The sequence below is a fragment of the Gasterosteus aculeatus genome, chromosome 14 (assembly GCF_964276395.1).
Source record: "Gasterosteus aculeatus chromosome 14, fGasAcu3.hap1.1, whole genome shotgun sequence".
Lineage (NCBI taxonomy): Eukaryota > Metazoa > Chordata > Actinopteri > Perciformes > Gasterosteidae > Gasterosteus > Gasterosteus aculeatus.
This window is the reverse complement of record NC_135702.1, coordinates 6,754,040-6,782,011: the sequence shown is the minus strand read 5'-3', so window position 1 is coordinate 6,782,011 and position 27,972 is coordinate 6,754,040. Positions and strand designations below refer to the sequence as shown.

General features: G+C 44.5%; 2 protein-coding genes and 1 long non-coding RNA gene across 4 annotated transcripts; 1 reads left to right on the top strand and 2 right to left on the bottom strand.

Annotated features, from left to right (window-relative positions):
- Positions 1 to 29: 29 nt before the first annotated feature.
- Positions 30 to 19,552, bottom strand: ass1 (argininosuccinate synthase 1). Of its 2 annotated transcripts, XM_040198139.2 has the most exons (15): positions 19,343 to 19,552; positions 18,727 to 18,850; positions 17,768 to 17,836; positions 17,356 to 17,544; positions 16,459 to 16,515; positions 16,251 to 16,325; positions 15,661 to 15,731; positions 15,551 to 15,581; positions 10,648 to 10,738; positions 7,216 to 7,300; positions 6,813 to 6,877; positions 4,204 to 4,335; positions 2,724 to 2,880; positions 464 to 529; positions 30 to 349 (listed from the first exon to the last, which is right to left on the bottom strand). In XM_040198139.2, exons 2-15 carry the CDS (start codon positions 18,826 to 18,828, stop codon positions 301 to 303), a joined length of 1,239 nt encoding a protein of 412 aa, XP_040054073.2. In that variant the 5' UTR covers positions 18,829 to 18,850; positions 19,343 to 19,552; the 3' UTR covers positions 30 to 300. The 2 variants fall into 2 exon arrangements, with proteins under 2 accessions (XP_040054073.2, XP_077943887.1); XM_078087761.1 differs by lacking the exons at positions 30 to 349; positions 464 to 529; positions 2,724 to 2,880 and adding an exon at positions 3,172 to 3,429 and having other exon boundaries at positions 19,343 to 19,479.
- LOC144388203 (uncharacterized) lies at positions 17,968 to 19,034 on the top strand. The gene is made up of 2 exons (XR_013452482.1): positions 17,968 to 18,085; positions 18,176 to 19,034. It is a non-coding gene; the product is annotated as an uncharacterized LOC144388203 (long non-coding RNA).
- A 902-nt stretch (positions 19,553 to 20,454) lies between the features above and the next one.
- surf4 (surfeit 4) lies at positions 20,455 to 26,822 on the bottom strand. Its single transcript, XM_040196878.2, has 6 exons — positions 26,452 to 26,822; positions 24,135 to 24,321; positions 23,527 to 23,603; positions 23,391 to 23,434; positions 22,340 to 22,526; positions 20,455 to 21,700 (listed from the first exon to the last, which is right to left on the bottom strand). Exons 1-6 carry the CDS (start codon positions 26,497 to 26,499, stop codon positions 21,434 to 21,436), a joined length of 810 nt encoding a protein of 269 aa, XP_040052812.1. The 5' UTR covers positions 26,500 to 26,822; the 3' UTR covers positions 20,455 to 21,433.
- Positions 26,823 to 27,972: the final 1,150 nt, after the last annotated feature.

Below are 27,972 nucleotides of genomic sequence, written 5' to 3'. Positions count from 1 at the left end.
TTACGTAAAGCAGTGAGGAGGAAACACAATTCACTTCACATTTTATTTCTGTCAAAGAATTCAGTTGGAATACTTGTGCAGACCTACAGATGCTAAGACTGAGAAAATATTACGAAATACATACTTTTACAATGCCAACCCACATTTCTAAATACACCTTTCTCCCTCGAAATAGTGTGCCGAGTACTCTAAATATAACTAACAGTGGCAACGGAGGCACACAATTTAATAATCCTGCTGCGGCTTCTTAAGACACAACGGGAAGGGAAGAAAGAAATAGGATTGACAGGACTGCGACAGTTACTGCTTGTTATCGGCGAGGCTCTGCAAGCGATGGTGTTCCCTCAGCCTGGAGCACAAGAAGGACAAAGAATACGACGGGGAGTTCAGAGTGCGATCGAGTCCCATTTCCCAAGACTACGCTCAACCGTTTAGTTTGGAATTATTGTAAAGGGGCGCTAACCTGACGGCGTTGATCCTGATGAATCCAGAGGCGTCACATGGGTCGTAGTCTCCCTGCACGTCCATGCTGGAGTGAACAGAATGAAAGGTAAGCGGCAGGTGAGGCAACGGGGAGCGATCGGTACTTTTTTTTTTGGGGGGGGGGGGTTTGGAAGGAAACCTAGCTGAAGTGCAACAGAGAACTGAAGGAAAAAAAGTTACAGGATATTTAACAGAAAACATGATTGAAATGTTTGGTGTCATTGCAGTAAACATAAGAGACGTGGGGCCCCATCAACTACTGGGATAACTGGCTCATTGATGAGCTACTTTTTGTGAAATAATGTTCCGATCGATTTTCTCCCGAATGCTCCTCTTTAGCATTGTTCGCGCCGAATGACATGGAATCAATATCGCGGGAGGAAAGACGCGCTCATGTACACAGGACCACAACAGACGCACAAAAACCCCCCATTTTAAAACAATCCCATCATATCAACTGTGAGCTAACTGACTAGAGGGCTTTCTAATCTGTTGTTTTTGTCTTCAAGTTCACCCACTTCTTCTACAAAACACCCAAATCCATAACTTGTGCCACTGCTCGTTCGGGCTGTCATCTCGTCTTCGTGTGTGCGAGCGTCGCACAAAGTGCGTCTGTGTGCTGTGTAATTACAGCAGTTTCTACCTGCAGCGCTTAATACACTCCCTCGCCGAGTCCTCGCCTCCCTACAACACCCCCGACTACCGCTGTACAGCTTGCACTCTTTCTTCAAAAGCACTTAGCAAAAGAGGAAATTGCCAACAAATGATAGGATAAACACCATAAAAAAAAAAGAGAAAGAAAAAAAGAAAAGGCCGACAACTAAATCATCAACTCTCAATACATGGCTCCCTACCCGGCACCTGAACGCCATTATGAGCAAGTGGCTGCTGAGAGCGTGTGTGTGCGTGTGTTTAAGCATGTGATATTTTGTGTATTCCTTTAAGAAACCCTGCAGTCTAATTGAGAGTGGAGCCAGTGGACGGCGAGGAGGGTGACATTTCTGACTCAGACGGGTGTGCGATGACCGGCTGTATTACCACTGTGTTAATGACGCCGTTTACTGTCGCCCGCGGAGAGCCAACAGGATGCCAGCGGGGCTTTCATGCCTAATCTGCTCTGTGTGCGTGTGTGCGCGTGTGTGTGTGTGTGTGCGAGCGCGGGTCTGTGATGTGTGCGATTGTGGCAGGTCGTCTTGTAGTGACGGAATAAGTGCGCGTGGGAGAAACTGCGGCTTCCAGGTGGATCACTGTCACGTACGTGACACGCTATTATTAATACAACAGCCAGGAGAAGTTTGGAAGAAAAATACATGTTCATTTTGCAACCATTAACTTTCAAACAGTAAACCAACGCAAAAATCCTATTTATTCATTGAAGTTAAATATATTTATTTTTTTATTTGTGGATTTGATCTCATTTCAAAAAACGACATTTCTGATCAAATTTAATGCCTGTGCTCATATTTACAGTTATCACCTTTGATATTAGAATAAAAAAAGTCCTTGAGATGTAAATGAAAACAATTATAGTTGCACCTAAATATTACTATTAGTACGGACTTGCCACGTCTGTATCAGATCAGTAAAGTGAAACTCTTCATCTCCCTCGCTCACGCAGGACAAAATATACCTTGGTGGCTTTTTTTCCGCTGGCTTCTCCCACTTTCCAAACCAGTCTAATAAAATTGTCGGACTGCCGGGTGTGACTCGCATTGTCCCTCTTTCGGACCTACTTAACTAGCACGACACCCGGGTTACACTCCCATTCTTAAAAGCCCGGCGAAAATCCCTTCCCTCCTCTGGCCAAAAATGCCATTAGCTCTCTTGACTCCAGGGTACTGCTGGAGAGGCTGGAGTGGAGCTGGAGAGGCATATGGAGGGGTCTTTACTTTGGTCAGCGCTGAGCCTGCCCAGAGGGCAACAAGGGTCAGCATCCTGAACAAACCCACTGTTGCCGCGGCTAAGAGGCCACTGGGCCGCGCTGAGGGGTCGGGTCTGCCCTCCAGGAACCCAGCTCGACATTTCTCTGATGTCTTTGTGAGGCGGGGAGGGGGGGCGGTTTAGTGCGTCGACGTGGAGGTCACAAGAGAACTTGGGCGAGCCGAGCATGTGGAGAAGCCGAATGTAGCCGAACGCGGCCGCCGAGGCCTGAACAAGCGCACGCTGTGATTCGGACCCACACGCGCGGCTTCCTGTGTTCTATAAAAGCACGTACACGGTTTGATTGTGTCCCCTCTCACCTGACCAACTCCTCGTTGTAAAGGGACTTGGGCGACTCCCGTCCAAGGATGTAGACCTGACCCTTGAAGACGGACAGCTGTACTCTGCCCTGCACGTTCTCCTGGGACTTGGTTATGCAGTGACGCACAAAATCGCACTCTGGACTGTACCAGAATCCTAGGTCCAGACGGGACAAAAGCCACACATTAGTATCAAGTATCGCCGTGAAGGCTCGTTCAAAAACAGTTAAAGATTATGTTCATTTTTTTGAATGAACGTTTATTATGTATTCATATTGATTCTTAGAGACAAACAATAGACAGAATGGAGAAATAGTAGCAGCAGGAAGCACAGCGGTGTGTGGGGCGCCCACGCCGTCCCTTTTCATGTGTTAAAGCTCTTCCTCTGCTCCGGTCTCATTTCTGTTTCAGGTGAAGTTCATACAATCCCTTTCCTTTGTCCCATTTTGTTGACCTGGCCCGTCAATCCCGGAGACAGATGGGCGAGGGAAGTGTCTGTATATGTTCAGAGGTCGGACACGCCCCACTCAGCAGGGGTCCTCCTCTCATCAGCTGACCTCCACCTCGTCGTCTGGCCATGTTCAAAGACACAATCCTTCCTTGTGTTCATTGCCTCTGGATTGGCGCAAGGTGTCTGACAATAGCACGCAGGTCCCAGTTCTCTTTTTTTTTTTATTCAATCGTCCCGTTAGTTCCGTCCGCGTGTCTGTGTTGAGGGCATTTGGGTAAAATTGTAATGTTATTGATGAATGCTTCAATCTTTTGTTCTAAAAATTAGAACTGTTAATTTAGCAATTATAGATGTGTAGCTGCAGCTTACGTTTCACTTTTTAAAAGCTGCAGATTCCCTCGTGCAAACATGTTTGGGCAAATCATGGTGTATTAATGCAAAACAGATGCACGACAGGTGGATTGTTAACGTAAAGCCCACTGCCAGCCGTCTGTTATCTACCTGCAGAGTTATTAATGATTTAAACCCACAATGGGTTTAATCTCTGCCCTGCTTCTCAAGGTAGCACCTCTATGTGTATGCACGTGTGTGTGTGTGTGTGTGTGCGCGCTTCGTGTCACTGGAGGGTATAACTGAAGTGGCCTAGCAGTCAGTCTCTAATGGCACTGATCCTATTATGTGGATGAAGGTGCAGGGGGACTGGAGAGCGAGCAGAAGGGATGATTAAGACACCTGAGCCAAGAAAAGCTGACACACACACACACGCGCACGCAGGCACACATGTCTTATATAAACGCCAAAGAGACGTTGCGCCTTCCCCCTTATTGTCTGAATAATACTGGATTTTTGCGGATGATCGGGTTATAGATAATGGGTCTTATAAATATACACATAAGATAAACAATCTTGCTGATCCCATCATTATTTGTATTTTAAAAATGTACTACGCTTCAGCACAAAAGGGTATGAACGATGCAAAGAACAGCATTAGCAATACTGTCTAATAAAGATGGTTTATTGGGAAGTTACCGTTGTAGATGAATTCGGAGAACTTGATGCTCAGTCCCTGTTTGATCCGACGCACTTCTTTGTCCATGGTAAAGGTCTCAATGTCTAAATGGGCCTTGAACAGAATCGTGCCTCCCGGGGTTTCATATATACCTGATGAAAGGAAGATAAAATGAATAAGCATCAGCACCAAACAACAACGAGCCCCTTTTCAAACCAGAACGAACAGACCGGCAAGTGGACCTACGCACCTTTGGGAGCCACCCTGTATAATGTCGTCTCATTCGACATCATAGGTTGTCACGATTTTGAGAGAGATGGCACACAACCTTTCCCTCCAATACATCACCCGAGTGTATCCCAAGAGTCACTGTCATCATAAGAGGTCACTCGTATGAACACCGACCGCAAGCCGTGTTCATCTGAACCCACATTAGCCATCAGCCTTGTGACAGATAGCACAGTGACGGGCCTCATCCGAAACATGGATGAGCCTGTCCTGAGTAAATGACAGGGTAGGAGGCCCCTGCCAGCCTGCAGCCCGGACACAGGGCTCTGCATACCCTGCAATTTACCCCCCTCTGGACAAAGGAAGGAGGGTTGTGGGGGGTGAAAGGATGAGGTAGATGACAGGAGAAATGAAGCCATCACTCAAACGTCAGCTAAAACAAAAAAAAGGGATTGCAGGGTAAATGCTACCAGACAGATTTGACACGAGAAATAGGAGCTTTATCAGTGACAGCCATTTCTGTGAGAGCTGGAATTGGAAGTGTTGTTCCCGTATCCAACACATGGTTCCGCACATCAGTCAATTTGAAGGACACACATTTTAGCTGGGCCGCCAACATGCCAAACGGATATTTCTCTACAACCGACACCAGGCGCCCAAAGTGGTGTTCAAACTCCCAAAACTCTGGAGATTTAACAGATAAACGCTTTAATCTCTTCCAATCCAGCGAGCAGCGGAGCTCCAATCTGTACTCCAGCACCGTTCCTGATCTGAAAATGGAGAAGCACTTACTTTGCGCTGCCGGCCGAAAAAACGCAGCTTAGCAATGCTGCTAATTGTCTAATACCTCAAAAAGGCTGCTACCTCAGCCTCAACGGCTTGTGGCTTTTTTTTGACGATCCAAGGCCACGGAGGGCATGTAGGGACATTTCCGCCAGCTCTACCAGATAAATAAGTTAAAACTGCCCTCCAACCCGACTTAAGTGCTCCAAAAGAGAGCCGGCTTATCAGAGAGGAGCAAACAATGAAACGCTATCTGGGTAAGCTCCAACAGTGGCCGTTTAGTTAAGCTTGAAGAGACAACACCCCCAGTGGTTTCTGAGGCCTTAATCTTTTATACGTTTACTGCAGGTATGCTAACCATGCTACGGGCCTGAAGGGCTGCAGGGTTAGGAGTTAATTCTTCTTGAGCTTATCCCCTTTTAGGCTGACTGTTAGTCCAGCATAAACAGGCAAACAAATGTAAATAAGCACATGAATATCTTGAAATTGGATTTGTTTGTTTTTTAATTCCTGACTGGACGCGAGCGCCGTTCATTAAAGCCACTTCCGACTGCTTTCGATGGGTGCGCCTCAGCTTACACCACCCCGCAGCGCGCAGGTCAGGAGCTTGACGGCGCTTTGACGGGAGGGAAGTGTTGGTCTGTTTTTCCAGCACAGTGACAAACATTCTTGACAAACCGTTTCCATCCGCCGCGCCTCCCTGACCCAACACAAATAAAAATGACCCAACACAAATGGGTATGACATGTGCCCATTCAATCCCTCCCATCATCTATTGTGCGAACGCGACTGCCAGTCCAGAGGAGAGCAACATGTACACTTGATGGCAGTTATTCAACCACTTGGACACCTCGTGCTCCACCTCTCCCTATTGCTCCCGTGATGGAAAAAGATTTGATCTTTTGTTTAGTCGAGGGGAGAGAAAAGTGGGCTTCCCATTTTCCAATTTCTACCTGCCATGTTGCGCCACAGCTACAAGTCTGTTGGCCAGTCAATTTGCCAATCATAGCGCATATGGGGGGGGGGGGGGGGGGCTGTGTGTGTGTCATAAAAGGCCAGAACAGCTCACTGCCCTCGTATATTAGTTGTGGTAACACATGTAGAGACCTAACAAAGGAGCTTTTCAAGTTGCCTGTTGATACCAAAGATAAAAGAGACAAAAAGCGTCCCTGTGCAACTGCATGTGCACATATGCGATTGACTGTGCATTTGTGTGTACCCGGTGAAGCGTGTGCGCCGCGTGTGTTCTATAGGTTTGTGCGAGCATGAGAGAATGGAAATAACTTCAGTGTCTGAGAGTCCAGGTGAACCAGGGGAAGTCATTTGCTTTGAGGAGGGTGTGCTTGGCATGCTGCTTTTATGGAAGGGGGAACAGCGAGTGTGACAAAAAGCACTCATGTAAAATAACTGCAAATTGCATGAAAGCCCCGAACAGTGAAAGGAAAGCTTTTGAATGGACCTTAAAATTAAAATACCGAGACGTGTTCTCAAAGTGCAAATGTCTCCGTCTCACTGCATTTGAAGTGAATTTTCAGCGAGGGGGCCTGTCAGACTAACAAAGAGAATAAAACGTCACAACCGAGACCGGTGAAGATAAATATAATTTTTAATTGCTTACCTCTGGATTTCATGCCAATGGAGCGGTTCTCTACAATGTCAATCCGGCCCACACCATGCTTTCCACTAAGAGAAAGAGAGGGACACATTTTAGTGGAAAGATGAGGAAAGATTTTGCTTTCTTTCTTTCGGGTGCTTTTCATTTTTGCGGACAGTTGGAAAGCAGAGGAGGAGGACGGAGCGGAGGAGGCAGGGGAGGCCACACTGTGCTGGGATCTGATCCCAGGCCAGCAGCGACCGACACACATCACTCCAGAGGTGGACTTAACCAATGCGCCGCTTCTGGGATCACTTGCGTTCGCTCGGGAGAGAAACATTTCTCTCGCTATTCTATCAAATTACACACGGGAGGTAAAAGTGTTTTGGATTAAATATGTTAGACATTAGGAAAAATAAATGCTAACCCAATCTCATTGAGGTAGGAGAAGATTTCCAGCGGTGAGTCCTTGGATTGGCCTTCCTTAATATTAGTCACCTTTACAGGCACTCCTGAAGGGGAAAAAAAAACAAAAAACAAAAACATCCATTTACAAATAACAATAACAATAAAACCCCACAGCTCATAAAAACGAAACCTAAAAGAAGAATTTTATTTAAAAAGTGATTTTCAACTGTTTTGATGCAAATCAATTAGAGACGGCGCTAAAGCAGAGCTGTTAAATAGTACCTCATACTACACATTCAGTCAAAACCATAACTACAAAATTAGAATACTTGCACCGCCATGAGTGTCATCAATTGCTTAAGTGCAAATTATTTTCTATGACATGATATCACTTTATTGGTGATTTGGGTGGAATACCTTTCCATTATTATACCAGTTACTCAGGCTGTTAAACGCAGTGAACATTCCCACCACAAATATATGCATGAAGCATTACAAAAGCGACCATATGGCTGGATGAGAGCTGCTGAAAGGCAAATTGACACAACACAGCAGGTTGATTTGCACGTTATGAGAATAAAGAGCAAAATCTTAAAGGGTCGCACTTGTTCTTGGATGTGTGCTTCATCTCTCACACAAGAAGTTGTCCGATGAATGTTTCAGATAGTCGTTGTTGTTGTCAAAGAAATCATATTTTTTCAGATGTCCTTAAATACAAAGCTATAATGTAAACAGTCAATTATAAACGGCACTTAAATGTTATGGTCTCATTGCTAACTGTCTGCAGGAGAAATTTTTTCCATGAAGCGCAAAGATAAATTGACTCAAGGCCCACAAAGATTCAAACTAAACCTTTACACAGTTAATCAACAGTTCTGGTAAATGTCTTTAAAAACAATGGAGAAAGAAAAAACTAGTTGATCAAAAATAGTTGATCAAATCTGCTGACAAGTGCTTGTTATCTCAGTAACTGAAATCAATAGTTGTCAGCTAAAAGTAAAAGCCATTACAAAAGGAGGCGGCGAGAAAAGGCTAATAAATTCAAAGGCCCTGGTCATCTGAAAGCAGTGAAATTGTGGGCAGGCCTTTTCCTAATTCAATTACACGCGCAGCTTTGTTACCCAAACTCTTTTTACGCTGAGATTTCTTTGCGTCACTGAGTATTTGTGTGTTCATGCGCAAAAAAACACTTTCTTGCAGATTCAGAATCACCGATCATCCTACGTCTAACTTGTATTTTTATTTAAACACCCACACTTGCACAACACACTTCCTCTCTAAAGCCACTTAGACCAAGTACACATCAATCACTGTCATGGACCTGCTTATTCGTGGCCTTCAGTAAGCCACACGGGCCAAAGGTGGCGGCGAGAAAAAAAAAACACACACACGCCTCGTGTGTGTGCGTGTGTTGAGAAGGGAATATAACAAAACACAAGAGGACCTCAGGAAAGATCTGCCGATGTTCCCTCTCCAACCCTTTGCATACTTCAGCGTGCCCACCGTCAGTCACGTGGCTTTGAAGAGGCGAGCAGCACTTCTGCCCCTCAACCCCGGCGTCTAGAAAAGCCCCCCGTAGGAACGACACGTGAAGGACATGACAAATTTTTTCAGACAAGGGCTTTGTTGACGGCCCATTCTCATATCGCGGGAATGGCGGCGGCTCCCATGGAAGAATGGGGAGTACCTCCCAGCGCAGGAGAGGGTAGTGTGGACGGTGCATTATCGAAACCACCCCCCCCCCCCCCCCTCCCCAGATACCTAATAATTAGATTAAAAGGTTCAAATAAATTAAGTGTCTGAACGTGGGAGTGTAGGGGCCGGCCTTTCGTCCCTGCGCTCTCCATCATGCGGGTTCCATCATTCACCGAGGGGTCTTTTTCTCTCCGTGATCCTTTTCTTCAGTGTTTTTTTTTTTTTTGCAGCCTAACAGTGCAGACAATGGAAGCACAGACACAGTTGTAGGAAAAATTACTGCTTTACATTTTTCCACTCTGTCTCCTTTTCCTCTCCACTTCTTTGGCATGAAAGGAGGGAGGGATGACATTTTTTTTTCCTTTCTTAAAAAAAAAAAAAAAGGGAGAGAATCGAGGAATGGAGTGTTTGACGGGGGAAAAGGTTGCTGTTGTTAAATATTCTTTTTTAATCAGTGAGAAAACTTTGGGGAGAAAAGGCAGGGATGAAAAGGTGGGAGGGGGAATGAAATGAAACATTCTTTTGCTGATCTTGTGCTCAGAGGGAGGAGTAGCCTCGGCCCTTTGTGTGAACAACTAAAACAGCTTTTGTCATAGGCTGCTCAATAAAAGGCACAGAGAATATGTGTGAAAACGGAGCACAGGCCTGCAAAGGACCCGCGAAACCAGACCGGGCTTTACCACTGCACCGCTGTCTCACAAAGGCATTCTCAACTCCAGATGAACTGACACCAACCTGCTTGTTGTATGAAACCTTTTCTTTGGGGGAAGCTGGTAACACTTTACCAAGTTCCCCAAAAGAAAATGTTCCGGACGCCACTTCAGTGCGGATGGATTTTGAATATGGAGTGTCATTTTCATTTCATCGCTTTTAGCAGCTCTTAATGGGCACACATATTCCCACGAAACCTTCTGCCGACCCACTGAACACCCCTTATATCACCTCATAAAGCGGCCCATCAAGCCCGTGTGATCAGAGGGCCTAGTGTCTCTGAGCCGATTGATGTCGGGAGCTCTAGAGCTTCCTCTGGTGACCAGGGATGAAGGGACATCTGTGCCGGTTGCCCCCAGGCTAGGATGTTTCTCGCCATATTCTCTTTACGCAAACATGTGACACTTTCAGCTCGGCCCTCGTGGCAATATATCTAATGAGCGTCTCTCTGGCCCCTTGGGGCCTGGTGTATTAGTTGGACTTAAAACTTCCGGGCCTGTGTGCGGCCCCCGGGCCAAAACACGGCAGATTTGGACCAACTAATGCTGCGAGGGGGTTAAGGATGAGTCTGGGTGGTCGGGAATGGTGATAAACTGCAACCGGTTCAGCGAAAGCGCTGTAGCCCTGCGGTGATAAGTAACGTGTCGGAGCTCCAAACAGATACTTCATTAAATGCTCTTATCTTATGCCTCGTGTGTGAATGACTACAAAAAAAAAAAAAAAGCATATATATATATATATATATATATATATAGAAGTATATTATCAATATTGATACATTTCAGAAAAAAGTTTATAAAAGTTTAAAGTAAAAAAAAAAAAAAAAATTTAAATTACTGTTTTATTCTGTATGTATTCTTTATCTGTTTTTAAATCTATTTCCCTGTATTTTAATATATCATGCCCATATATGAAGTACATGAGCTTTTATTTAGATTAAATCAAATAAACAGTTTTGATAATGTATATTTGACCCTCTTGGCATTCCGATTTTGGAAACCTAGGTAGGTAAAACCTAGACAGAGAACTCAACGGACACACAAACCGTTTGTGAACTCTATCTCCAGGACATCGGGGGTGTTGGGAGCATCTTCGGGGTTCTTGGTCATCAGGTACAGGTCAGCCGGACCATGGCTCTGGAAAACAGACAAAAACCACACACACACACACTAAACCCTCTCTATTTCACAGACTTGTATTTGCTCTGATGAAGAGCCAGGACCTTCTGAGACCTCATCAAACAACAGCACTGCAGTAAGGGAGACTATTGAGTGAGGCGATAATGGACAACTCGAGACGTAGCGGGAGAAGAAAAGAAAAAGGACGATGTGTGAAAAAAAAAAGGAGAAACCTGAAAACACCATCAGGAGTCGACCAAGGGCAAAAAAAAATAAAAGAAGAAAAAAAATAAATCAATGTTCCATTTTTCTCCTCTATTTGGTTTCATTTTCCCTGCATGGCACTTCACCGCAGGGAACGTGGGGAAAAGTGTGTTGCAGCGACAAGGAGCCACATATGGCGGGGAAAAAGAAATAAATGACTCACATCCTCAAAAACAGTGAACACTTGACAAGTCAAAGCACACCTGACACGATGTCCGAAGCTATTGGAGCAACGGTGTGTCAATAAAGGTTCTGCTTGTCTGTCAGATCTGCAACACGTGCAAACAGTTCTGCCCTAAAAGACTTCACTTTGTCTAATCTACCCGCGTTCCAGTTTTGATTTTCTGAGTGACATTTCCGCTCCATTTTTTTTTTCTCAAAATGAAGAATTTTGCTACGCGGGCATCACACAACAAAGCCTCACAGTCCACACCCCGAATCTACTAAAGTTGTCCAGGGTGACAGATGTTTGTCATCTTTTTTTCCAGATGGGGAGAGCCAGGAACAATTTCCCTAAGTCACGACTGGGACCCAAAAGAGCGTGGCGGTCTGACGTGTCTGCCCAGCGATGTGGCCCTCTCCGACAATTACACAACATTAGGACAGGACGATGGCCAATGTCCCCTGAGCTGAGACAAATTGCAGGGGGGGGCAGACTACGCAAAATAACTACTGGGTGCATTTAAATGGAAAGCTTTACCAGACACTAAATCATTGTGCAATAACTAATCGGCATCCGCTCGTCGCCTGTCAGTGAGGAGACAACGAGCAACGCAATCACTTTCCTTCCTTTTAACTAAACACCAAAATTGACTGGCAAGGCACCCGTCTTCCCCTCCTTTATTTTCTGCCTCAGTGCCCTGAAAGATGCCAAATGAGAGCGAGCAGGAGAGGGGTGAAATCACTACCCTAAAAGGCCTATTGATGCATACGCTTTGAGGGGGGGGGTTGAATTTGAAATACTGCAGGATTCAAAAGTCTATGCATCTTATGGTATGTTGGTTGTAAAAGATTGATTGTTGTTTTTAATCTTCAAAAAAAAGAAAAAAGAATCAGGCAATGAGCCACTGCTGGCTTAGATTACACTTTTTTTTTAAAGAAGAAAAAAAAAAGGGAAAACTTTACATTTTAAATATTATGCATTCATTAAAAGAAGAGGTCCCAGGAACTCTTTTGAGCAAGCTAATTGAAGGGTATCTTTATGCTTTAAGATTTCTTGTCCACACACTTTACTGCTTTTAAACAACAAAAGCATACATGATGCATCATGGCTTAGTGAAAATAACGTTCAAAAACACCAGTTTAAAAAGAGATATACAAATACATGCCTCTGGTTGAGCGGGGGCTTGAAAACCCGTGCTTACTCGAACCGTGAGAGCTTAAACTTACCATTGGCCGATTAAATTGAAAGAAATTTAAAAAAAAAGGGAAGGGGAATAGGCTTGTTTCCAGTGAGCCAGAGATCAATGCATTTCAATTCAAACCCCCTGCAGGTGGACCTGTCCCAAAGCCATGGCCCTGAAAGAGTGGAAAAGGTAGAGGGAGAGAGGGCGGGGGCCGGGGGCATTGGTGGGAAATGGGGCATGAAGCTCACCATCATGTAGCACAGAGCAGGTCCTTTGGCAGTCTTTACTTCTGCCATATTGTTGTGCTAAACGCGGCCCATACAGCACAGAGGAAGGCTGTGGATGAACTTAAAGCGAGTAAATTTCTATCTTTCCACATATTAGTTGCCTCATTGGTTTTCAATCGAAGCCCAAAGAGGCAGAGGGGCAGGAAAGGAGGGGAGGGAGATAGAAGAGGACGGTAAAAAAACAAAAAAACATCTTTGGCGCAATGGGTTGGAAATGACGCTTAAATCACCACGTTTCAAGGCGGTTCTTCTCTTTAATATGCAAACATGGCAAACTCAGACAAGAAGAAAACATCCTACACTTGCTTTGCTGAGGAGACATCTTTTTGGTTAATGTCGGAACCTCGGCCGAATTTAGTGGGGAACAACACGCACCTCTACGTGGAGGGAAAGGCTGTAGTGGGACACAGGGAGCCATCGCTAAGCATTACAGGTCAGACCAATCACGCTGACCTCTCTGCTCCAAGGCACACATACACCGGCAGGCCCGCTTCCTTCCCCTGCGGGCGGCCTTCAGCCCGGCCTTCTCTCCAGCCGGCCATGCGACCAGCAGAAAACAAGTTCTCATTTCCTCTAGGTGAGCGGGGGCCTGGCGTCACGCTCCTTTACTCCTGGTCAACACGAGCGGTGGCCCTTCGCCCCCCCCTGATCAAAGGGCGCAGCGGGGCCCGAGGAGGCTCACTGACACGGGCTATAATTAAGACAGAGGTGATGTTTTAATGATCGGGGACGAGTGTCGGGCGGCCTCAGGGTGCTCATGTGTGGAGAGGCAGAGAGAGGAAGTGGCGGACAAACTCTTGGGTGCGGGGGGGGATTCTATTAATTGGTGTATTGTTGAACAGATCCGATTAATGTAACATTAGAGATGTAGCATACTGAACGGTAACAGCAACCGGATCCGGCAACGCCAACTACGGCTGGACCATATGCTTTAAATCTAAGCATGTGACATTGTTGCATTGCAATGCGGCCATGTCCAATCAACCACTAGCTCAACAGGTCACTGCTAATATTAAAAGTGACCGCACACGTCTTCACGGAGGGTTAAGATGCTGCCAGATGGAGGCGAGTAAAAAAAATAAAGTAAAAATAGGCCATTGTTCTACAGGTGAGGTGGTTCGGGGTTATCGGGAAGGATACCGCGTTAATCACAGAGTAATCTGAACTCTGCTGACTCTTATCTACAGGAGAACATATGAGCGACCATTCGGACATTTCCTAATCTGACTGCGTTGAGCAGAGAGGGGCTTTTGTATCACTTGCGGGGGCGTTGTGGGGTTTGAATAGTTGAGGTCCGCCCTGAGCCTTTAGGGCTGTAACTGGAGGAGAGGGAGAGTCCGATACAGAGGGGAGATACCAGGAACAAGATGACCTCTTTAGGGTTGACCTTCTAGGTCGAGCAAAATCTGTCATGTTGGTTTGAGCATTTTGGTTGGAAAATGCATCATGATGATGTGAAACTTAGTTCTTCCAATTCCCTATTGGCATTAACGTCCAGCTTTAAAATGCATTTAGATGAATATTAAGCCTGAGAATTACGTTAGTTATTGTGTTGTTGGCATTGTTTACTCTGACCCTCATTAACAAACATACTTTATAAAAGGAACAATTGCCGAAAGGGGGCAGAGGTTGTGGCCACAAAAAAACTACAGTTCAAAAAAAACTGCCTGTTCAAAAGGACAATACATAATTTTGTGCCCTGGGTAATATATTCAAATCCTTTTACCACTGTGGACCCTTGCACCATAAATATTTCATTGTATTTAATGCCATTAATCGATTCAATATTGGGGTAACTGGTCCAACCCCCCCCCCCCTGAATGAATCAGTTACACAATACGGTCATCACACATTGCTATGCTATTGAGCCGGTTCGCCTCATTCTCTTTTAAAACATTTCTCCGCAGGACGACCAATAGAGGGGCAGCGGAGGGGTGGGAAAGGGACAGAGAAAGAGAGATAGAGGTCGGAGTTACAGTGGCTCTGCCCCTGCATCTCCACTCCGGCAGCGCGGGGACCCCCTCGCCTCCGTGTGACACCCCGTCCATTGGGGACTCATCCGTCTGGTGCGCCGCCTTTGTACTTTACTGTTACTGGTGACATTTTGGTGTCACGGTGTCACGCTGAAATGGCTCCCCTCCCACGTCGCAGCCCGCGGCGCCGCAACCAGTGGAACAATGAGGGCCCGAGGAGCTGGGGCTGGAACTCAGGAGGCCCCAGCTGGGGCGCAACGCCCTAACCCACCCCACCGCCCCCCTCCTCCTCCCCCCCTCCCGGCTCCCATGAAATCGGGAATTAGTCGAAGCGTTGCTGACGACAAGTCAGTGTCTGTGTGTCCCGGGCTCTTCCCAGGGCCCGGCGAAGACCCGGGGTGAGGAGAGACACAGGCGCAGACACAGCGAGCGAGGGATGGGAGATTCGGGGTCACCGAGGGCAACCTGTGCGTACTGCTTTGACCCCCCCCCCGCCCCGACCCCAGCAGAGATCAAACTCCATCTCGCCCATGGACATGTGGGAGAGCGAGTGGTGCTGGTCTCTGATGGCGCTGGCATGGGTCAGCAGAAGGGACAGCAGCTTCACCGGCGTGATATTTTTACTGTCACTGCAAGTGAAGGATGCGCTTTTAATAGTAGAAAAACAATTTTGAGTTCTACTTCTCTGTTGGGTGACAAATGTGTCATTTGTCTCTGGTTGTTCTGTTTGTTTTAGCACTAGAGTGATGATCATTTATGGAGGAGTACAATAGATTTCTAACATCTGATCTGAAGAGAACGTTGACTACCCAGATTCTTTAATGTAGAAATCCAAAGATTTTATCTTTGGATAAGTTTTAAGTTTTATCTTATTCTTCACGTTTTCGGCGTCACTACTGATATAAATGTCTCCAGTTAAATTTTTGGTCTGGAATTGATCGACATGTGAACTGGTCTTACCTTGGGATTTTCCAGGATGCCGGACTCATAACTGCAAAGAAACATAATTAAGAAAATGACTGAAAGAATAAAATATTGAAGCAAGCTCAAGAATGTGAGGTCTGACCCACCTTATGTGCATGAGGTTGGCGTCCATGCTCCAGGGGGCCTGCGGAGTGACCGGCACGGGGATGCCACGTTTCTACGGTTTGACAGAGAGAGATGTTGTTATCTTACAGACCGTTTGCTGTAACCAAAGTGGCCCACGTTCAAAGGAAAAGTCAACAGTTCAGTGTTATACAGTGTTCAGAGGCCAGCGAGAGCGCGTTGATCCTTAAAACATGATCACCCTCTAGTGGGAAAAACTACAAACGTCCAAGGAAACCTGATGAGCAATCCACCCATACCTGTGTGACAAAGTGTAAGGATGCAATATATTACTATTGGATCTTTCACTAAAGATATGTGAAATCAATACACACAGTGAAGGGATTTAAGGATTTCATCTTTTGTTTAAAAACTGTTGCTTTTTTACAAAACATCTAAACAACAGTTAATTGATCTCCGGCCAGATACAGACTCAAAACATAATTGATAATGGAGCAAAGTAAAAACTGACAAACCAAATACTGAATTATTGATTTATTAATAATGGAATTAATCTGTAGTTGGCAGCACTAACACCACCGAATTGAACTGTGCTCATTTAGTCACATTTTACCTGTGCATATTCCATCAGGTCCTTTCTCCCCTGGAAGCGGTTATAGAATTCAGGGATCCTCCACGGTGCAATGATCTGACCAGCACCAACACAGAGAGAGAGGAGGAATCAGCCCGGCTGCTGCAGCATCATCATCATCATCTCGACAGATGCCACACACAATAAGCCATAACCTCCATCCAGTAAAAAAAACAAACAGTAAACTTACTTTAACTTCAGGGTAGAGGGCATAGCACGTGAGCTCAAAGCGTATCTGGTCATTGCCCTGAGAAACGCAAACAGAAAGGAGGCCAGCAGTGTTCAACTCTACATGTCTTTAACATATCATAGAATACAAAGAACACCACAAGAAAATACTCAAAGTAATTATTTAAATTATGTCACTCCGCTAATTGATGAACTGCCAAACAATTCAGCGCCAGTGTGCAGTGGTGGTTTAGCGGACTGAGGTTTTCGGATCGGTGTTTTCATTTTGTTCTCCATTAATTGTTTTTTTAAAAGGGGATGAATTATAAAATCTAAAAAAGGAAGCAAAGCGCACCGAGGTCTAGTTTCCAAAATTTATGTGGTTTCTGTCTCCATCTACAGGAAAACTGGATAATCTGTATTTCACTAACAACTGAAATGTGCAGCAGACGGCGACGATGACAATGACGTCAGTCTCAGATTGGCAGAAAACATCGGATTTCTTCAAAAAATAAATGAGCTGCGGCTCTGGGAGGGGCAGATTTCTGAGTTGCTCTTTGGTCAAAAAAAAGTTAATGTTTAACCCTCCAAAACTGGCCCAAATTGTACGGTACAAACTACGGACCAGATTAGTTTGCATTTAGAGAAGACTCATCCACGAGGATTAGCCACACGGAAAGTTATGTGTTAAGTGTTGAGGGTTCAAATCCAGTGCAAGAAAGTGGTCTCTTCCCCCAGATCTACTCCCTTCTGTCCCGGCTGCACTATAAAATTTGGCGCTCTACCGATTAAAGAATTGCTGGAATGTTTCAGCATTCCAACATTGAAATGAAAATATACTAATAAATAGATTTCATTTGGGTCAGGGCTTTAGTCACATGAGCAGGCTTCTTCTCCTTCGATGCGGTCTCAGGTTTACCTTCCCTGTGGCACCGTGGGAGACAAACTGGGCGCCCTCCTTGCGAGCGATCTCCACCTGCCGGCGTCCGATGCAGGGCCGCGCTACGGCGGTGCCCAGCAGGTACCGGTCCTCATAGACGGCGTTGGCCTGAACCGCGGGCCAGATGAAGTCCTCCACGAACTCGGAACGCAGGTCTTCAATAAAAACCTGTAAGCAAGAACGTACGTCAGTACGCGGCGAGTATGTGATGTGAATGCAGAAAACGATTCCCATTCATCATCACCACATGCTTTGACATATAACCTTTTGGTAATTGTCTTTCCTATTAGACTCCAAAATAGTATAATAATTGTTGAATTGGTCAATATTCTATTTCCCCCGATTCAGATCCAACATTGTGACAGAAACGGGCACTCGTTCTGTCGCTTACCTTCTTTGCGCCAAGATCTACTGCCTTTTTCTTGGCAGCTTCAAAATCTTCCTCCTGTCCAATGTTGGCCTATAAAAGACACACCGGATTTAGTCAAGCTTCCGTTCAGAGCGCTTGTGGAATAACATGCAAGCCCCATGTACACACACGCCCGCTCGTGACTGTGCAAGCGTTAATTCTGCCAATCCATGAGCTTGTAATTCAGATCACATCTGGCGACACGTTGGAATCGCCTCACAGAAGCTGAACACTGAACAAGGAAACACATTCCTGAAAAGACACGATACCAAACATGCAGCTAAACGCCGAACCGTGCTGGTGAGGTTTTATTTATTTGACAAAACCTGATTGTGACGCTCAGTGGTGCTAAAACAACGTTCTCCCATTCCTTGTGGATTGCATGTACAGGGCTCCTTCTTTCACATTCCAGGGAAAACCTGACTGACTGCTGATTTGCTGATGCAATCGTCTGTAAACTTCCAGAAGCGACAGGATGGTGTGATCAGACACAACGAATTATGAATTGGATCATTGACGGATGTTTTTCTTCTTCTTCTTCTTCTTCTTCTCCTCCCCCCGTGGAGAGCCATAGCCGAAAAAAGAAAAAAAAGAGGTGGAGGGCCGGGCCTCACGTCAATGAACTACAGACAATCACAAACCACAAAGCCTCTGAATGAAAAGTCGGACGTCACGAAAATCTGCCTGCTTTTCATTCCCAAACTGCCCCCCTGGCAAAAAGTAAATCCACCTAGATTTGCGCCGACATTCTGGAGCCAAATCCAGCGTGGCTTGGGAGTTAACTGGCAACAGCTCCGACAGGTTTCACCAACAACCTCCAAAGTGCTCATACGACAGCTTGCGTCAGCTGCTTGAAAACGTTAAAACGTGAAGAGGCTTGACATGCAAACGCAGCTGGTAGGAAGCACAAACGGAGACACTTGTTTCTCCCTAAATCTTACCAAGAAGGCGATCACATCGTAGCCCCGTTCCTTCAGCCAGACCAGAATACAGGACGTGTCCAGTCCCCCGCTGTAGGCCAGAACCACCGTACCTTTAGACATGATGAGTCAACAGGTGGAGAAGCTGAGGGGAGGCAAAATAGAAGAGGCCATTTCTTTCTTTAGGTCACCTGCTGTCAAAGCGTTGTTGATGTATAACCTGAGTGAACTATCAACATTTGACTATAAAAGTGGGATTTTTCACATTATTTGCTCATTGGACCAAAATAAAAACAAAATGCATTAAGAAATAAAAAACATGAACAACACCACAGGGGTTCATCTCGTTAATGATTTGGGTGCATTTTAAGTGTCATCTACCATTCGAGTATTTTTTGGCAGTTTTTGAAACATCTGAGTTCTGAGCAGGTGAAGCCATCCTCTGCTTGTCAACACATTTTCTTTTTACATCTGCGGTCAACAGGCGTTAGACATTTCTGATGATGTCGCATCACTAGTGATTTTGCATCGTGTCGCAGCAGCTGGCGACCACGGACGTCTTTTGAAATCACGACAGAAAAAAAAACCATCATATCGAAATAAATACATAAAAAACAAGAGGGTGGCTTCTACTTACCAAAGAGTGATTTATGTGAGATAAGGAGGCGGTTTGTCGCTGTCTGACGGACTGGCGAGCGCAGCGTGTTTAATTCATAGATGGCTTCGTTTTGATTGGTCCAATGCACATTGCATCATGCCGAGGGGCGTTGTGGGAAATGTAGGATGCAGAGTCAGGAGCGATCGCCTCGCCGCTGCGCGAAGTTGACTGAAGAATTGCAGAAAAAGGACATAAGTGATGAAGGTGTTGATTATTTATGCCGAAATCTATATACGTTTACGTATGTTTACAAAGATTTATTTTTTTTAAATAAAGTTTGAAATATATTAAAAATCCCAAATGCTATACCAACATTGCCATAATAATATATACAGCATATATACAACAATGTAACATAGTTAGTGTATCCTTTTCTTTTTATTTATTTGCATTATGTTTTTATCTCTGACTATATATTTCGTCCACTGCCCTCGAGTGTTTAGTGTTTAAATGTGTGTATTTTGAGGTTTCTTATTGACAATTTGTAATGAACCCACACAAGGACAGAGTTCCTGATGCAAATATCCGGCCCAGAGTTCCCATGTGGAGAACGGAATGCTACAAAATGTTCATGGCGGCATACTTTCAGTCCACGACGCATTAGTAATAGATTGCACTCTAGCTCTGTTAGCAATTGTACAATAGTTTCAGTCCGTGGGTGTTTTTGAGGTACCATTGCATCCCCAGCAGGCCAAACCCACTATCAACTGTGTCCACTTTTGACTTGATTGTGATGTGTGACATACTATTATGCTACACAAATATGAACAGACACAACAAACACCCTACCAGCTCCACAAGTCCTGTTACAGCAAGGTTATGATACCGTTGTCCATTAGAGGTCAGTCTTTGAACACACGTCCATATAAACTTTTCCTCCAGTCACAAAAAACAATATTTTCTGAATTTCTAATAACTCTTTTCTGAAAAGCTGTTATATATAATGAGTCCTGAAGAGGACTGTTTGCAGCTTTATGCTCGTACTCCATTAGCTACCTAATTGGGGCAGAACTAACATTTGTTTCATTATATGTTCTGCTAACGTCCTTCAGACTGAGCACATCAAAAGGACTAAAAACCAAGGCAGTAACTTTTTATTTGAGCTTTTATTTCTTCGCCACAAAGTTCCAAAATCAAAAAACAAGTGATCAAAAATACAATATAAACTTTTGAAATCAATACACTGAATATATATTTTTTTATTTATTTATTTCTTACCCAGGGCAGAAAAACACTGAGCAAGTCCAGATATCTAGAGACTCTGCGAAGTCCTCTTTGCTTTTCTACATCGCAGATTACGTTGTTTCACGTTGAACCTCCCGCTCATCCTCCCCCATCACATACAGTTCACTAGTTAGGCATTCGCCAAAGACGTACAGTACAAAATGGCAAAAAACAAGTCCTGGAGCTAACAACTTTCAATTAAGCATGACTGCAATGCACCAATTTGAACAGAATGTACACCCCGTCCAACCCCCCCCCTCCCAACCCCCAAGTCAGTTGAGAGTGAAGATGCAAAGATGTTTGAAAGGCTACAGTTTGAGGAGAAAAAAAAAAACTGGGAAAATGTCACCTGGAGAGTCGAGGCGAGCTGCTGTCAAATCAGTGCTCAAGTTCGATATGAAGAGTACGTCTCTGACACTAAGATCCAAAAAGACAAGCATCCAGAGCCAAGCCAGTGCCAGATTGAAAATATGAGTTATTATAATTTATGGCATGATAATCACAAAATACGATACATTACTTTAATCCCTTCTGCAAACAGAACAAATGAACCTTTAAGAATTATGCATCATTTATAAACCTTGCACTTTGAAATAGGGCTTTTGTATTCTTGTGATGAAAAAAAATCTGGCATGTATAACGTAAAATATATATATAAAACAATAAAATAAAAAAAAAGAATAGTCCATAAATGGATGAGGTGGTGTTAATGAATTAATAAAAAAGAAACTAGAAAAAAAAGAAAATAACGTGTACCCTGGTGGGAGGAACGGGAGCTCTTCGAGTCCCAGTCGACGGGGGAAGTTAGTGGTGCTGTGCAGTCCTCTGATCTTTACCTCGCTTGGCCTACCACTCTTTCTTTTTCTCATCCATGGACACTCCGCCAGGTCCAAGTGCCACCACTAACAGCAGACCACCAATGACCGAGGTGGTCTGGAAGAAGTCGTACTTGAGGAAGTCGTGCATGGGCTTGTAGGCGGGGACGGTCCAGAAGGCGTTGAAGTAGACGTTGATGGCCAGCAGCCACACAACGAGGGTTAATGCCGCCAGCTTGGTTTTGAAGCCGATGGCCACCAGGATGATGAGTGCGGTTCCCACCATGTTCTGCAGGATCTGTGGGACAGTTAAAGCAGGTGGGTGAAGATTTGCACTCACACAGATGGCCATTGACTGACGGGCAAGCTTCAAGTGGGAAAGTCTCAAAAACTGAAATGTTGTTTTTGGATTTCTGTACAGATTTAATATAGCACTTCAGTTATTTGCTAGTTGTTTCACAGCCATTAAAACAATTAAACACATCTAGCCCTCCACACAACACAGCGACAAGTGACACGATAGCAGGCAGAGAGACTCGTAGCAAAACAAGCACAAAGAACTCCGATAACCGGCTCTCTGCTGTTAAGTGTCACACAGTTGCTAAAGGCTGCCTTTCGTCACAGTATAAGGTGCCGTGGGTGTTGCCAAAGCCGCTTTATTAAACCTTGGGAATGAGAACAGGCTGCAGACCGCGCTCACTGGCTGGGGGGGTTACGCAGCCTCGTGGGGCCCAAAGCCTCTTTTCCGAAGCCAGGAAACGTCAAAAACACAGATGTGAGAGTAAGAGGGACACCGCCACACACTTCTCATGGGTCATAAGTCTTTGGATAAGTGAATAAAGTGTAGTTTCATCTTCGCCTTAGTCCAACAGCTTTATTTTACTATGTCTGTGTCTACCTAATGAAACTAGGGTTATTGTTCGTTGTCAGCACTCACAGAGAAGAAGTTGGAGTCAAAGTGCAGCAGAGTCATGAACATGAGCACCAGCAGCACTCGACCACCCAGCTGCATGTACTGCTTTGGCGAACTCTCTCCCATGGAGGGGACGCCGGCGAACATGCTCTTTCCTTCCGAACGAGACTCGGCCAGCAGCAGGAGCAGACCACCTCCGAGGGCCAGGTTTCTGGGGAAGGTGAGAGGACGGTTACCTTTGGACAGTGTCTGTAACCTCTGCAAAACAATCCCTCGATTACGGAGCACGCAGTCAGATGTCCCGCTGATTGTACAACCGACTGAAATAAGCATTGACAATACTATGCTTCCTTAATATCAAGGAATCTGTGTATTTTGTTCAATAAGCCACTTACTCGCTTTGTAACAGAATTGCAAATGTAAACCCCAACAAGGCTTATTTTATTTTTGAAATGTCTAAATATGGTATTTTAAACTAATTCAAAAGATCAATCATTAATAACTTAAATTGCCTTTCAGAACTCAAGTTCACCGTAACTTAGTACGAACTGCATAAAAGGTGCAAAAGTAAAGACTGCAGAAGCAGAACAATATGTATTTAAGGGATTTCTCTAACGGCCGATGACTTGTTGCCGTTCAAATAAAATCACAGGTCTTGGTGACTAATTGTTGGTGCCTGCTTAACAATTATGAACTGTCCTCCTTCACTAGGAGGACAAAATGTTCAATGCTGCATTAAAAAAAGCACTGCAGGCTGTAGAAGTCATTAAGACACTTCTCCTGTATGTTCACAAGCAGGGAAATGCAAATAAATCACAGCAGAAAACACCCGTCAGTGCAGGATTTACAATGAATGTACACCCCTTTGGCAAATAATATTCTGATTTGGACCTTTTATTCCACACATTTGAATGAATACTCTATTAAGACACTGAATTAACAATTTGGTATTCACGGATGGCCAAGGATGTTTGGGAGACAATAAGCTGGTGCAGCCAGATATATAATTTGTTTAAAGAGTTTGTTGTACTTTATAGGTTCAAAAAAACTAAAACATATACACAGAGACACTTACCTCATCAAAAACTTGAGGTCCCATAAAATGCTGTATGCAACAGTCTGGTGGGGAAAAAAAGACATTCCAGATCAGATAACAAAAGACACATTGCTGGTGAAAATAAAAAATGTCATTGTAATGCAATTGTCCTCACCTGTAGCGCTATGATGCCAAATAGTCCAAAGCAGGCATACTGTACAAAATTTCTACTAAGGATGAGGACGCAACCACCTGTTAAGACAAAGAAAGACAGACAAGAAAGACGGTGTCTTATGTTTAACTTATTAAACATGATTAAACCCCTCATTTCAGTTATTTTTCCGTGAATTTTGCTGTTACGATGCAGCTTTTCTTATGCAATATATCAAAAGGGGTCATAGAATCGTAGGACAGGAAACCAGGGTAATATAGCTTTGTAGCCTCTATTCCAGAATTTACTGGAACAGAACATGAGATCTTGCTACATTTTTGATCAATGCCTTCAACAGTGTGTAAACTTCCCACCTATTTGCTTCAAAGTTCAAGGAGCTTAAGGATGCAACACTGCAACCGATTTGTGGGAAAGTGTGCTGCCACTTGGCTTCCTTCAACCAGTCTTGTCGGTCACCCATGACAGCAAGTTTGCAGTGTTTGTTTCAATCTATTGCATAACCTTCTGCAAACTGTAGACACAATGGCGGTGGTCTAGTTTGGTTCCAAGTTTTGGAATCACACACCACCCAATAACGCCACAAAAACTAGGGACAGCAGGTCATGTCTCACCCAGCTGTCCTAGGAGGTTGAGCAGCACAAAGGACGTAGCCAGGAAGTAGCCACAGCTCCAGGTGGCCTCGATGTAGTCCCGCTGCTCATTCCACTGGAACCACATGCGGATGCCATCTTCCAGGAAGGTGCTGATGAGACACAGACGCGCCAGGTGGGGCAGATACTGTTTGGTTATCCTCAGGAACTGCGCAACAGAGAAAAAGTGAAGAGGAAATGATTGACAAGAAAAACGGAGGTTTGAAGTGTACAGAACAGTCAAAGGATGTGGTTTCTGATGCGATCCTGAGCTTGCTTACAACAACATGACCAGGAAACCATATTACTGGGTGACCATGCTGCAACACACACAACTGGATTTCATGAACAGTCCATTTTAGACTAAGAATATTCTGATCTGTAACTTCTTGTACAGTAACATAAACAGTCCATTATTTAAAGGAATGGCAGCTTTGTGTGGAATTCCAACTTGTGAACCAGCTTTTTTTTAATTTATTTTTTTACTTTGTTTTAGTAAGTAAATTCAAAGTACACACTGTTCGTTGTATTTACTTTACTAAGTTAGACCAGATTAGTAGTTTGGTACATTAGGTGCCGTTTGAAACATCAACACAGGTTATTCACTCTCTAAAATATTACAGAAATGAAAAAAGAGACGAAGAGATCATACCATATACAATGTTCTACTCCTACAGATGACTCATCTTGAATATTTAAGCAATAAGACAAGATGCTAAAATGTACTAACTAAACACTTAACTGGATTTGAACACATTGAAGTTTATAAGAAAGCAGGGTTGAAGTTCTGTCACGGCCCACAAATGGCGAGACAATAACTGCTGTGCATCCCAGCTACAGTTCTGAATGCAAAGTGCTTTTGGTGTTGCCATGAGCTGCAGTACAGCATTTGGTTGCACAACAGAAAGAAACCGCCTTGCAATCTTCTCGCGAACATATTTAACGAACAGATCCTCAGTCAGTACAGTGACCCAGTAGAGGTGCAGCAACGTGCCCACGGCCCCGCCCACACAGCGGTCCACATCAGCACTGGAAGACGTCGACAGCCTATCGGCGTCCACCAACTCCCACTGTGACTTCCACGTGGGACATGAATGGACGACATGGCAGCCAATAGGAACGAGGCCCTGCAACAGTCTGCAAATAGACCATTTTGGAGCAAGTAACACGTTAGCTTAGTGCCCCTTGGTGATTTAGGTCCCTATTATGGGCCTATTACAAAGAGAACCAAGCAAGACTTCCCTTTTTTTAAATGTTATACAATACACCAGAGTTTAGGTCATCTGTTTGTATATTGGATTAGGGAACAGGAGAAAAAAAACCCTGCAGTATTTGTGACATGTGTAGTGAGCGAGCTCAGTCAACACAGCTGCCATAAACCTACACGGACAGAACTGACTGTAGGACTTGATTTAAATAACGGTGACGGCCACCATTAAAAAGCCTGTCCAGCCCCGCAAAGACACAATGTCCAGCACACCGGCCTCTTACGAGCCAGACCACAGTCACTTTCTCAAATAAAAATAATAAGCAGTAACTGCACAAGGATACGAAACCAAATATATGGAACTCGCCTGCATTGCTACAATGGTCACATGCACACCTGTAATCGGATTTCTGCATCTCAGCTCCCCTCTCAGTGGATTAGATGCAGTAAAAAAAAACAGCTGTGGTATGTTTAATTAAGTCCACTTTATGGGGTGAGCTGTGTAGATGGACACGCTGTGTCAAGACCACAAGCAGACATTAGGTTTAGGGAGAAAAAACAAAACCGATGCTTCTCTTACACTGAGCCACGAGCAATGGCAACCGATGAGGTGGTTAAATCACACGTTGACACATAACCGTTAACTGCTAGCGCAGAACTTGGGAGGCTTAACGGAGTCATTTCACAACTGCTGTCTGGAACGGTCTGGCCGGGATACTGTCAATAAACCAGGCAGATACAAGGCAACAAGTTAACCGGTACAGCCATATGTATACCCGGTGTGGTGAAGTTAAGACAGCTTGGTAAAATAAAAACATCAGTTTCACTTTGGTCGGCGTGAACGCTGAGTGATCCAACTGGAGACACATGACAGTACGATATTTGTCATTACAAATTAGCTATCGTCGTTGATTTAAACAAAAAATGACAGGAGAACGCCAGGCGGTTGTATTCTGTAAATGTGCAGATACGTTAATACGTCAAAAGCCGAACGTCACTTTAGGTTCTGAGGCTAAACTAGCTAACGCAGTTAGCGGCTACCATGCTAACGGCGGCTAGCGCGACCGACCGCCGTGCTACGGTCGAAGTTACCTGGTCCGCCACGTCTTCGGCTGTGCTCATGAGATCCTCCTGTCCCATGTTTGTGTAATAATGCGATTTTTAACAGCTAAAGCTCAGCGCGACACACACTTTTTTTGAATGTGTTGTTTTGTCGCAGGCTGCACTAGGACTGCTCCTCCCCCCCCCAGTTAACGTTATTTACTTGAAAAGATTTTCCCCGACCGGCTGTACGCAGAGAAAAGGCCGCCTCCGCCCCACAATGCCCCGCGGTTAGCCGAGAGCGACAGAGCCCCCCCTACATGCTACAGCAACGGCTGCATGCCACGTATACTCATCCGTCCAGGGGCCCGACGCCGCGGCGTGCTGCAAAAACACACGATCATTACAACCCGAATTGAATTATTATTTTTTTAACTATAATTTGTAACGCGTGTTCAACCTTGCGGATGTAATCCGTGCACCGCGTGTAGAAGGTTGTACTTTGGTGACAGATCTCGACTCGTTTCTCAAACTTTGTTATCCTTTATTAATGAAAATTACGATTATGAAAATGAAGAGCTATTCACTATTGAACAGCTCTTTCATTCAAAAACAAACAAACATTTCACATGTTATATTTAAAGTTCATTTTCTATTTCTAGTTATGATTCCGGTGGCAAAGCGATCAGCCTGCAGAATTTTTGGATGATTTTGTTATCATACAATAATTAGAACTTGACAAAAAAAAGCATTGCATATAGATGAATATTGCAGAAACCATCATGATTATCTTAGTGTTGGGGGCTGAGCCATTTCTCTTGTACTGGAGGTACTTGTGGGATTTCGATGATGTTGACGGTGACGGAGTGCTTTCCAACAGGTCTGTCCATGCTATGGATGTACAGTCAAAACCCAGTGAATGTAAAAGCTTGTGGGTGAAAGCATTGTCTTTTAAGATGCAGGGAAAAATCCATAAATGTCTTCAACCACGTAGCTTATTTTCTTATTTTGCTTTTTGCCTTCAGCTAACAGCCCTGCTAATTCACTCACAAATACATGGCTGTTGGTTACTAGGAGTAAAGATGATGAACAAGACTGCAACAAGAGAGCGGAGCCACGTGAAGGGGAACGCCGTGCAGGCGTAAAAGGGGGCCTGACGGCTTGTTAACTGTAGAGACCAAAGACACAGAGAAACTCTTGACGTGGACTCGGTTGGCCAAGCAACCAAAAAAAAAAAACTTGTTTTCACAAACTGTAGTTTAGTGTACATTATTCCAGCTGATGTAATTTACTACTAGATGTTTAGAACACAAAAGTGATAGACAAGATGTCAGAATCTTAAATTACCCTTTACATCAGAACAAGAACTTGCTGCATCGAGTGGCAGGAGACAAAGTGATATTTCTTGATTGAATGTTTTTTGGCAGAACCTGTTCATCCTGAACATATTTATTGAGGTTTTGTTATCATTTCTTTGTTTTTCATGCTCTACCTTCAGCTTCTATATTGTCTATTTGATTAACCATGGGTTAAAAATGCAATTTAAGTCTCTTTGGATAAAAGCGTCGGCCA